This window comes from Pollachius pollachius (assembly GCF_949987615.1).
Source record: "Pollachius pollachius genome assembly, chromosome: 16".
NCBI lineage: Eukaryota > Metazoa > Chordata > Actinopteri > Gadiformes > Gadidae > Pollachius > Pollachius pollachius.
This window is the reverse complement of record NC_136949.1, coordinates 479,436-491,612: the sequence shown is the minus strand read 5'-3', so window position 1 is coordinate 491,612 and position 12,177 is coordinate 479,436. Positions and strand designations below refer to the sequence as shown.

The 12,177-nt window shown below is 50.7% G+C and overlaps 3 protein-coding genes across 4 annotated transcripts in view; all 3 read left to right on the top strand.

The window, feature by feature from the left end:
• Positions 1-1,680: 1,680 nt before the first annotated feature.
• Positions 1,681-4,041, top strand: LOC307088295 (putative G-protein coupled receptor 139; the record flags this gene model as incomplete). The annotated part of the gene is made up of 2 exons (XM_079754147.1): positions 1,681-1,759; positions 3,026-4,041. The coding sequence occupies 2 exons, from the start codon at positions 1,681-1,683 to the stop codon at positions 4,039-4,041; spliced, it is 1,095 nt and encodes a 364-aa protein (XP_079610273.1).
• A 2,363-nt stretch (positions 4,042-6,404) lies between these two features.
• Positions 6,405-10,579, top strand: traf3ip2a (TRAF3 interacting protein 2a). 2 transcript variants are annotated; one of them, XM_079753405.1, is made up of 10 exons: positions 6,405-6,575; positions 6,773-6,813; positions 7,472-7,783; positions 7,945-8,062; positions 8,154-8,305; positions 8,644-8,732; positions 8,831-8,899; positions 9,270-9,374; positions 9,462-9,536; positions 9,873-10,579. In XM_079753405.1, exons 2-10 carry the CDS (start codon positions 6,798-6,800, stop codon positions 10,020-10,022), a joined length of 1,086 nt encoding a protein of 361 aa, XP_079609531.1. In that variant the 5' UTR covers positions 6,405-6,575; positions 6,773-6,797; the 3' UTR covers positions 10,023-10,579. The 2 variants fall into 2 exon arrangements, with proteins under 2 accessions (XP_079609531.1, XP_079609532.1); XM_079753406.1 differs by having other exon boundaries at positions 7,945-8,038; positions 9,873-10,577.
• Positions 10,580-10,981: 402 nt separating this feature from the next.
• rev3l (REV3 like, DNA directed polymerase zeta catalytic subunit) overlaps positions 10,982-12,177 on the top strand; it is a gene marked incomplete at its 3' end in the record, with an annotated part of 38,137 nt that continues 36,941 nt past the window's right edge. Inside the window, exon 1 of the mRNA XM_079754075.1 lies at positions 10,982-12,094. Coding sequence (XP_079610201.1) covers positions 11,956-12,094 — 139 coding nt within the window. The 5' untranslated portion in view covers positions 10,982-11,955. The remainder of the gene's footprint in view (positions 12,095-12,177) is intronic.

Below are 12,177 nucleotides of genomic sequence, written 5' to 3'. Positions count from 1 at the left end.
TTCTATCATATTATGATTCTTTCATACAGTGTCTGTTATACTGTAGATCTGTCATACTATGGTTCTATCATACTGTAGCTCTGTGATGCTAGGGTTTTATCAAAATGTTGTTCCATCATATTACAGTACTATGATAATGTAGTTCTCTATCATAATGTTTTATAGTATTGTAGTTCTATCATACTATGGTTCTATCATACTGTAGGCATATCGTACTGTAGTTATAACATGCTGTAGTTATAACATGCTGTAGTTCTATCATATGGTTCTGTGATAATGTAGTTCTTTATAATACTGTTCTATCATATTGTAGTTCTATCGTACCATGGCACTTTGTCGCTATCGATTGACCAGTAAAGTCTGGAGTACGCCCCTACTATATGGCTATGCTATCATTGGTCGTCAAGGTTACCCTGCCCATATCAGCATTGGCGATACGGTGGGGGGTTCTGTGCAGTTCGCAGCCAGTTCTGACCCTCACCTCCACACCTGGATCAACACCTGGATCAACACCTGTGAGTGATTAACCTTCAGGACCGTCAGGGCCCTTGATACTGTTCTGATTTATAATATTCAGCTTATATTCTGATTTAGCGCTGTACTGATGAATTAATGTATAGACAGTACTGTTCTGTTTAAGTAGTAGTCTGATTTAGTACTGCACTGATTGAGTAATGTACTTATTTAATACTGTAGTGATTTAGTACTTTTCTGTTATAGTACTTTTCTGATTTAGTACTGTACTGATTAAGAAATGATAAACTCTTATACTGATTTAGTACTATTCTGATTTCATAGTGTTCTGATTAGTACTGATTGAGTACTGTGCTGATTTAGTACCATACTTACTATACTAGTTCATACTGATTTATTACAGATTTTTTATATACTGATTTATAATTGTACTAATTTGGTACTGATTGAGTACTGTTCTCATTTAGTACTATACTTATTTAATACTGATCTGATCTGACTGTATTGATTTAATACTGATTTCATGCTACTGAGAGGAACTGAGAGCTTATATTCTATTCTATGAATGATAGAGATCAGATAGAGATAAACCGATAGATATCTGTTCTGAGCTGGAGATAGGGGCATGAACATGTTATTAAATGGACAAAGAGAACTGCGTGTCTAAAGTTAATCAGCTGGAATCTACATGTGGTTTTATTTAGTATTTTAAACATATTGTTGCTCAACTTTAAAAACCTTGATCGAAATGTAGAAATTCTAAACCGCCATTTTGGTCCCAAATTCAAATGTCATTTTTAGAATCATTGATCGTTGTTGAATCCGTGGTTCCACAACTGAAATGGAAAGTGACTCATGGACTTGAAAGCAGTTTCCAAATTTTTTATGAAGGCAGTTGAAGCGTGAAACAAGCTCTTTGTTTGTCTTCAGCTCTTTCCTCCATCAGGAGCCGCTAATGGCTTTATCACAGCTGTAAGCGCGTGTGCTGCTAGCGTCAATAGAGCTCACCATTAACCAAGTGGTGGGCTCATAGAAAACTGAGCGTTAGCATTCAGCATGTCACCATAATGACAGCTAATGGTTTTATTGCAGGTGTTAGCATTCGTTCTGTTAGCTCCTAGATAGCTGAGCGTTAGCGAGGCTGTTGTGACCTGGCTAATGGTTTTATTGCAGGTGTTAGCATGCCTTAGCGGCTGTTGACTCATCATGGACAGCACCAGCACAGCCATCTTCATCACCGTTCAGAAGTTATACTACCCCTTGCTTTGCATTATGGGTATCCCAGGTTGGTAAGACCACTTGCCTTTGTCACAAAATCGACGTAATATCTCAGACCTTTCTTTTGATTCCATTTATCCAAAATGATATTTTTCATCAGTACAAGCTTGTGTTGCTTGTAATGTTATTGTTTGTGCTGGGGCTACAATATCAAAACTACTCCTTCCCCCTCTCTGTACTCTAACCCTCTTAACTGACCCCTCTAACCCTTAACCCTCTTCTCTTCCCTTAACCTCTAACCTTCTAACCCTTGAACTCTAACCCTGACCCCCTAACCCTTTAACCCTGACCACCTCAACCTCTAACCCTGACCCCTTAACCCTCTAACCTCCAACCCCCTAGCCCCCTAACCTAACCCTCTAACCCCTAACCCTCTAACCCTCTAACCCTCTAACCCCCTAACCCCCTAACCCTCTAACCCTCTAACCCCTGACCCTCTAACCCCTGACCCTCTAACCCTCTAACCCTCTAACCCTCTAACCCCTGACCCTCTAACCCCTGACCCCCTAACCCTCTAACCCTCTAACCCCTAACCCTCTAACCCTCTAACCCTCTAACCCTAACCCTCTAACCCTCTAACCCTCTAACCCTGACCCTCTAACCCCTGACCCCCTAACCCTCTAACCCTCTAACCCTGACCCTCTAACCCTCTAACCCTCTAACCCCTGACCCCCTAACCCTCTAACCCTCTAACCCTCTAACCCCTAACCCTCTAACCCCCTAACCCTCTAACCCCCTAACCCCCTAACCCTCTAACCCTCTAACCCCCTAACCCTCTAACCCTCTAACCCTCTAACCCTCTAACCCCTAACCCCCTAACCCTCTAACCCTCTAACCCTCTAACCCTCTAACCCCCTAACCCTCTAACCCTCTAACCCCCTAACCCTCTAACCCCCTAACCCTCTAACCCCCTAACCCCCTAACCCTCTAACCCTCTAACCCCCTAACCCCCTAACCCCTAACCCTCTAACTCCTGACCCCCTAACCCTCTAACCCCTGACCCTCTAACCCCTGACCCCCTAACCCTCTAACCCCTGACCCTCTAACCCCTGACCCTCTAACCCCTAACCCCCTAACCCTCTAACCCTCTAACCCCTAACCCTCTAACCCTCTAACCCCTGACCCCCTAACCCTCTAACCCCTGACCCTCTAACCCCTGACCCTCTAACCCCTAACCCCCTAACCCTCTAACCCTCTAACCCTCTTACCTCTAACCCTCTAACCCCTGACCCTCTAACCCCTGACCCTCTAACCCCTGACTCTCTAACCCTAGCCAACCTGGTCACCTTCTACCTGATCTTCGTGCGGAGGTGTGGCATGTCGGACTCGGCCGTGGTGTACCTCAGCTGCCTGGCGGTGGTGGACTCTCTCTACCTGGTGTGGGTCATCCTGCTGGACCTCACCCTCCACTTCTGGCTGCTGCAGCCCTTCTGGCACTCCTCGCCCTGGTGCGAGGTGCTGACCTTCCTGCAGCACGGCGCCCTCTACAGCTCCTCCTGGGTGGTGGTGGTGTTCACCATCGAGCGCTACGTGGTGCTCAGCAGCACCGCCGCCGTGCGCCCCCACCCCCGCGTCCCCAGGATCACCTGCGTTGCCGTGGTGATGCTGTCCCACCTGGCGTCCGTGCCCATGGCCTGGATCAACGCCCCAACGCCCGTCAACTTCACGGTGGACGGGGCCAACGTCACGCTGCCACGGTGCCGCTACCGTGACGAGGCGTACTCCACGGCGCTGGTGTGGGTCACCAGCGTCCTCTCCGTGGGTGTCCCCGTCGTCCTCCTCATCATCTTCAACTACCTGATCGGGTACCACCTGAGCCGCGCCAGCCGGCTCTTCAGCCGCGAGGAGCAGCGGGTGATGAGCGGCCGGACCGCCCGCAGCCTGGTCCGCCGCTCCATCCTGCTGCTCGGCACGGTGTCGGTGGCCTTCGTGGCGCTGAGCCTGCCGCGCTTCGTCACCTACTGCATCCTGCGCACCGTGTACAACAGCCCCGCCTTCGACCGCAACGACTACGGCCTGCCCATCAACGTGGCGGGCGACCTGGCCAACATGCTGCAGAACCTCAACTCCACCACCAACTTCCTGCTCTACTGCATGGTCAGCTGCCGCTTCCGCCTGGAGCTGCTGAAGCTGCTGAGGTGCCGGCGGCCTCCGGGGGAGCACAGCTCTGGGCTGACCAACACCACCCTGGGCTGGGGGAGGGTCTACACCCTCCCCCAGCCCAGGAACCAGCCCCTGGGAGGCCCCTGGGTCGTGGTGCTCACCAACCTCCAGCACAAGCAGGATTAACCCTAACCCGTACAAGAACCAGGCGGCCACTAACCCCTACAAGAACCAGGCGGACACTAACCCCTACAAGAACCAGGCGGACACTAACCCCTACAAGAACCAGGCGGACACTAACCCCTACAAGAACCAGGCGGACACTAACCCCTACAAGAACCAGGCGGACACTAACCCCTACAAGAACCAGGCGGACACTAACCCGTACAAGAACCAGGCGGCCACTAACCCCTACAAGCACCAGGCGGACACTAACCCCTACAAGAACCAGGCGGACACTAACCCCTACAAGAACCAGGCGGACACTAACCCCTACAAGAACCAGGCAGACACTAACCCCTACAAGAACCAGGCGGACACTAACCCCTACAAGAACCAGGCGGACACTAACCCCTACAAGAACCAGGCAGACACTAACCCCTACAAGAACCAGGCAGACACTAACCCCTACAAGAACCAGGCGGACACTAACCCGTACAAGAACCAGGCGGACACTAACCCCTACAAGAACCAGGCAGACACTAACCCCTACAAGAACCAGGCGGACACTAACCCCTACAAGAACCAGGCGGACACTAACCCCTACAAGAACCAGGCAGACACTAACCCCTACAAGAACCAGGCAGACACTAACCCCTACAAGAACCAGGCGGACACTAACCCGTACAAGAACCAGGCGGACACTAACCCCTACAAGAACCAGGCGGACACTAACCCCTACAAGAACCAGGCAGACACTAACCCCTACAAGAACCAGGCAGACACTAACCCGTACAAGAACCAGGCAGACACTAACCCCTACAAGAACCAGGCGGACACTAACCCCTACAAGAACCAGGCGGACACTAACCCCTACAAGAACCAGGCGGACACTAACCCCTACAAGAACCAGGCGGACACTAACCCGTACAGGAACCAGGCAGACACTAACCCCTACAAGAACCAGGCGGACACAAACCCCTACAAGAACCAGGCGGACACAAACCCCTACAAGAACCAGGCAGACACTAACCCCTACAAGAACCAGGCGGACACTAACCCCTACAAGAACCAGGCGGACACAAACCCCTACAAGAACCAGGCGGACACAAACCCCTACAAGAACCAGGCAGACACTAACCCGTACCAGGCAGACACTAACCCGTAACCCCTACAAGAACCAGGCGGACACAAACCCCTACAAGAACCAGGCAGACACTAACCCCTACAAGAACCAGGCAGACACTAACCCCTACAAGAACCAGGCAGACACTAACCCGTACAAGAACCAGGCAGACACTAACCCCTACAAGAACCAGGCGGACACTAACCCCTACAAGAACCAGGCGGACACTAACCCCTACAAGAACCAGGCGGACACTAACCCCTACAAGAACCAGGCGGACACTAACCCCTACAAGAACCAGGCGGACACTAACCCCTACAAGAACCAGGCGGACACAAACCCCTACAAGAACCAGGCGGACACAAACCCCTACAAGAACCAGGCAGACACTAACCCGTACAAGAACCAGGCAGACACTAACCCCTACAAGAACCAGGCGGACACTAACCCCTACAAGAACCAGGCGGACACAAACCCCTACAAGAACCAGGCGGACACTAACCCCTACAAGAACCAGGCGGACACTAACCCGTACAGGAACCAGGCAGACACTAACCCGTACAAGAACCAGGCAGACACTAACCCCTACAAGAACCAGGCGGACACTAACCCCTACAAGAACCAGGCGGACACTAACCCCTACAAGAACCAGGCAGACACTAACCCCTACAAGAACCAGGCGGACACTAACCCCTACAAGAACCAGGCGGACACTAACCCCTACAAAAACCAGGATTAACCCTTGCCCAACAGATTCAGGACTAAACTACTACTAACCCAGAACCTGGATTTAACCAGAACCAGGACTTGGCTACAACTAAACCAGGACCAGGACTACAACAGAACCAGGACTAAACTAGAATTAAACCAGAACTTAATCAGAACCAGGATTTAACCAGGACCAGCATGAGTGCTATTTTTAATCTTCATAAACGCCTCAACACATCTTAATGTGGAATACTAGTCTAACATTTCTAACCATTTACATCTTTCTTTTGATTGTCATTTGCATTATTTGTATTATTTGATCCTTAGTTATTATTAGTTCATTCAGTATTTTAATTTAAATAGTTCTGTATATGCTTATTGCCTTATATAGCTTACTACTGTTATGATTCTGTGACATCACTGGCAAAGAAAAACTGCAAAAAAATAAACTGAAAGCTGATTGGCTGACTGGGACACCCCACCCCACCTGGTTTGCATAACACCTTTCCTCCAGACGGAAGCTTTGGGAGTGTCCTTCCCGGTAGAGCAGAACAGGTTGGGCTAGCCAACCGTAAGTGAGCTGCAAAACGTGACACAGATCTCTTCATTATGGTCCAGAAGAAGGCTTGACTGAATGGGTCGGAGGGCGGGTTCTGTCCGGTAGTTTAATCTGCGTCCTGATCAGCGGGGTGTGTGTTGATAGGAGGAGATCCAGATACTTCTAGAAGTAAGTGTTTGTCTAGAAGGGGTTCGTGGCTCTGTTCCTAACATGTTATGTTTTTAAAGTAAATTCTTAGAGGATTGGACGAGCCTTGTAGACATACTATAGAGGGTTTAAAGTGTTTGTTGACATGCTATGGAGGGTTTCAAGTGTTTTCCCTGTTAATGATTAACTTTACTGTGTTTTCGTTTTCTGGTGCTCAGCCAAAACGTCACGTACTGCCAGCCAATGGAGCCTTTCAAAGGTAAACCGTCTTCAAACTTGTTGACACTCAAGGTTTCAAAACCTCTTCATGCCAATGGTCTCTATCACTGCTATTTGTTCCCTCTAGGGCTAGTAGAGGCTTAGGGCTAGTAGAGGGTTAGGGCTAGTAGAGGCTTAGGGCTAGTAGAGGCTTAGGGCTAGTAGAGGGTTAGGGCTAGTAGAGGGTTAGGGCTAGTAGAGGCTTAGGGCTAGTAGAGGCTTAGGGCTAGGGTTAGGGCTAGAAGAGGCTTGGGGCTAGCAGAGGGTTAGGGCTAGTAGAGGGATGAGGCTAGCGGATAGGGCAGGCTTAGTGCTAGTAGAGGCTTAGGGCTTGTAGAGGCTTAGGGCTAGTAGAGGCTTAGGGCTAGTAGAGGGTTAGGGCTAGTAGAGGCTTAGGGCTAGTAGAGGGTTAGGGCTAGTAGAGGCTTAGGGTTAGGGGTTAGGGCTAGAAGAGGCTTAGGGCTAGTAGAGGGGTAGGGCTAATAGAGGCTTAGGGCTAGTAGAGGATTAGGGCTAGAAGAGGGGTAGGGCTAATAGAGGCTTAGGGCTAGTATAGGGGTAGGGCTTGTAGAGACTTAGTTAGGGCAACAGCTAAGGGCTTAGGGTTTGCTGTTGTCTCATGTGAGGAGAGGTGATTCTAACGGAGCTGTCCTGAGCAGGATTCTGCCCTCACTGGAGCATTCCAGTGGAGAACGACGAGTCGATGTCGATGACGTCAGGGCTTGAGGCCGCCTGGCCGCCCTCCTGTCAGCGGTGTAATGATGACGACGCCTCCATGGCCAGGCCCCGCCTCCCCGGGGGCCCGCTGCCCCGCCCCCAGGGGTCCCAGCTTCACCACAGGGTACGGGGTCCCCAGAGCTGGGAGGACCAGCATGGAGGTCCCTCCAGACTGTGGCCCCAGGAGAGCTCTGTGGAGGAGAGCCTGGACCCTCCCCTCCCCCTGGTCTCGGACCCCTTCCTCCCCCGCCACGGTGGAGTTCACCCCCTTACCTCCAAGATTATATTAGCTCCAGAAAATAAAGGGATGACTTGAACTGTTATAAAAAAATTCTGAGCAGTACTTACAGAAAATATAGATGGAAGACTTGAACTATTATAACTGAAAATCTGACTGAACCATCTTCCTCCGCAGGAACGGCAGTTGGTGCTCCACTGAACGGGGGGTGCACATGCCAGAAGCCAGCCCATAATAACCACGTCGATGACCACCAACACCCTCAGCACTGGTACACCCAACTCACCCCAGTAAAGTTGGTACAGTCCCAGTCCTGGAGTAATTCCACTGTGGCTACGGCTGTTTTATTTTAGCGGCTCACGTCTGTTCTGATGCCCCCTGGGCAGGCCCCCTCCGGTCGACGGCCCCGCCAGACGGATGGCGCCCCCTGGTGGTGGGATGGGGGAGGTCAGCGTCATGACGTCATACCCCGCGGGGCTGCCGCAAGGGGACCGGACCCAGGAGATCAGACGGACCATCAGCCTGCCGGAGGAGTGCAGTAAGACACACACACACACACACACACACACACACACACACACACACACACACACACACACACACACACACACACACACACAGAAAGAGTGACGTGAGCATGTCGTTTTTCTATAATGTGTGCTTTTGTGTTCTGTTAAGTGTGTGTGTTTGTAACTAACTAACGTGTGTGTATGTGTGTTTGTAACTGACTTGTGTGTGTGTGTTTGTAATTAACTTGTGTGCGTGTAAGAAACACGTGTCTTTGTGTGTGTGTGTGTTCTGTAAGGTGTATGCCTGTGTGTGTGTGTTTGTTTGTGTTTGAATGTGTTAAGTAATTTGTGTGTGTGTGTGTGACAGGGAACGTCTTCATAACCTACTCGATAGACACCGCCAGGGAGATGATTCCCTTCAGCAAGTTCCTCTCTGACCAGGGTTTCAAACCTGCGGTATGTCCCTCCAAAGCCTCAACCTCTGACCCCTAACTAACTCTCAACCTCTGACCCTTACCCTTAACTTATCTAACTGTGTTTTGTGTTGTCTCCAGATTGATATCTTTGATAATCCGGTCAGAAGGATGGACATCACCAGGTGGATGGACAGCTACCTGAACAATGTGAGCTATACGCTACTGGGATCGGGTTAGGGTCAGAGTTGGGTTAGGGTCACAGTTAGGCTAGGGTCAGGGTTAGGGTTAGGGTCAGAGCTGGGTTAGGGTCACAGTTAGGCTATGGTCAGGGTTAGGTTAGGGTCAGGGTTAGGGTTAGGTTCAGAGCTGGGTTAGGGTCACCGTTGGGTTAGGGTCAGGGTTAGGTCAGTGTAAGGTACGGGTTAGGTTAGGGTCAGGGTTAGATTCAGGGTTAGGTTAGGGTCAGGGTTAGGTTAGGGTCAGGGTTAGATTCAGGGTTAGGTTAGGGTCAGGGTCAGGGTTAGGTTAGGGTCAGTTTAGTGGGTTGAGGTTTGAACTGACGTCTGTTTTGTTCCAGAAATCGGTGTTGATCATCGTGGTCATCAGCCCCAAATACAAGGAGGACGTGGAGGGGGAGGGGGACGACGAGCACGGCCTGCACACCAAGTACATCCACAGCCAGGTGAGCCCCCCGAGCCCCCTCCCCCTGAGGGCCAGGGGGAGGGGGCTCAGCAGACAGTGCAGTGCTGACCCTCTCTTCCTGCCTCAGATCCAGAATGAGTACATCAGACAAGGCTCGCTGAACTTCAGACTGGTCCCGGTCCTCTTCCCCACCGCCATCAAGGTGAGGGACAAGCATAGTGGCAGTGTTGTTACCATGGTGAAAAGAGGTTGCTATGATGACAGTGTTGTTGCTATGATGACAGTGTTGTTGCTATGGTGAAAGTTGTGCTGCTACGGTGGCAGTGATGTTGCTATGGGGAACGTTTTGTTGCTATGGTGACAGTGACCTTGCTGTGTTGGCAGTGTTGTTGCTATGGGTGACAGTGATGTTGCTATGGTGACGGTGTTGTTGCCGTGGTGACAGTGACATTGCTATGGTGAGAGTCAAGTTGCTATGGTGAACGTGTTGTTGCCGTGGGGACGGTGTTGTTGCCGTGGGGACGGTGCTGTGTTGCAGAATAAGCATGTTCCCAGCTGGCTGCTGAACACCCGGGTCTACCGATGGCCTCAGGACACACAGGACCTCCTGCTGCGCCTCCTCCGGGAGGAGCGCTACGTCACCCCCACCCTGGCCCGGGACCTCACCCTCACTGTCAGACCTCTCTGACCTCTGACCCCAGCTCCCTGACCACACCTCCCATTACCTCCTGCCGCTGACCACACCCCCTGACCCCACCTCCCTGACATTTACATTTACATTTACATTTACATTTAGGGCATTTAGCGGACGCTTTTATCCAAAGCGACTTACAATAAGTGCATTTGTTACAATAAGTACATTTGTCATAAGAAGTGAAACAATATATCGCTGTCGGTACAGTAAAGACGTTCACAGAACCAAGTGCAAGTATTACAATCGCTAGGCTAACCCATTCCCCGTGTAAAGCAGCGCACCCCTGACCACACCCCTGACCTCACCCTCACCTGTTCTCATAAGCTGGTTGTAGAGTGATTGATTTCTGTAAATACTCTTCTGTGTTTAGTAAACTTCGTGTGTGTGCAGTAATAAACGTCTCACCAGGTGGCAGTGTGTCCTAGCTGGCTCCGTGTTGTCATTAAGTTGCTCTTCTCCTACCATCCACAACGCAACACGTCTCATCCAGACAGGACACATTTAAACACATTTAAATAAAAACACCAGAGCAGCGACCCTTCTTTCAAAGGAGCACCAGGTATTGCATAGTAAGGACTGAATCGAGGTTGAATAAATGTATTTAAAACGCCTTCTTTTGAGGAACTGCTTTTTCAATACGGCGCTACTGAAGTTCTTTATCCTGCATGGCTTCTACAGTGAATAAATCACGCCATAATCCTATTTTATATTGAACTATTAGTATTCCACTAATAGTGTCCAATTAAACCAGGATTATACGGGAGGGTTGTAGTCCCTCGTGAATATGGACAACAAGGAGATACCGGGAGCATCCCCGGCGCTGAGCAGCCTTTACTTTGAAACTCTGGGAGTAGGGGTTGCTTCGCTGTGAATGACGGAGAGAAACGAGGAATAACGGAGAGAGCCGAGGAGCAACGAAGAAACCCGACAAGCGAGCAGAAGATACGTCCAGACCGAACAGGGAGGAACCACAGCAAAGATTTGGACATTTCATTGTATGGATTATTAATTCTCGATTATTAACTGTACGGATAAACTTGCGTGGTATTGCTCTACATCCTGCGGTGACGAGACGTAGACGTGACAGCTCTCATGTCGCCCGAATGTGATGGAAAAGCGCCGACTGTAGCGGTGTGTTGATGTTGTCAACAAGAGACACAGCACCCCGGCTAGCCAGCCAGCTAGCTCCCCGGCTAGCCAGCCAACAAGCGCTCCGGCTGGATGGCCAGCTAGCCGCGTCCCGCACCCAGTCCCCGTTGCGGTGTTAGCTTAGCAGCTAGCCGCTGGTTAGCTTAGCAGCTAGTCTGTGGCCGTGCTGCTGCGGTTCGCTGGTGGAGACATGCGGACGGTTTCAGGAGTTGCGTGCGGTTCTGAGTTGTGTCGTTTGTCGGTCTGCAGACGCGAACCTGGAGCTCACCTAGCCCTGAAGGCTTGAGACTGAACCACAGCCATACGGTGTATTATTATACCGTCGATACTGACTAATACAGTGCACTGTTATACTTAAGTATCATAATTTTACGTTAGAACCGCAATGTTTATTGAGCTTTAGTTGAGTCAACAACTGGAAACCCTCGCTACGGAGCCGCTGATGGAGGACAGCCCAGCGGGTCTGTGTTGCCTCTACAGCCAGGACCAGGGGACCACCGCCCGCCTGCACCTCCGGGTCTGCTCCTGGTTCTAATGCTCTTCCTCTCGGTCTGCTCCTGGTTCTAAAGCTGCTCCTCCCGGGTTCCTCCTGGTTCTAAAGCTGCTCCTCCGGGTCTGCTCCTGGTTCTAAAGCTGCTCCTCCGGGTCTTCACCTGGTTTTAAAGCTGCTCCTGGTTCTGAAGCTGCTCATCTCGGTCCGCTTCTGGTTCTAAAGCTGCTCCTCCCGGGTTCTTCCTGGTTCTAAAGCTGCTCCTCCCGGGTTCCTCCTGGTTCCGTCATGTTCTCCCTTCGGATCGTGAGTGCGGACTACTACCTGTCCAGCCCGGTCCGGGACGTGGACGTCTGCTACTCGGAGTTCAGGGCCAGCGACGTCAAGAAGGTCCCGGTGGTCCGCGTCTTCGGGGCAACACCTGCAGGTATTTATCATCATTATTATGAATTTTAGAAATTATTATGATGGTAAATATGTTTTTTCATTCACTCATGTCCACATTGGATA

Bases quoted from the DNA above. Each gene is read 5' to 3' on its own strand.
- traf3ip2a (XM_079753405.1), top strand. The intron at 8,733-8,830 runs GTATGTCCCTCC...TGTTGTCTCCAG, and splicing joins ACCAGGGTTTCAAACCTGCG to ATTGATATCTTTGATAATCC. The intron at 9,537-9,872 runs GTGAGGGACAAG...GCTGTGTTGCAG, and splicing joins TCTTCCCCACCGCCATCAAG to AATAAGCATGTTCCCAGCTG.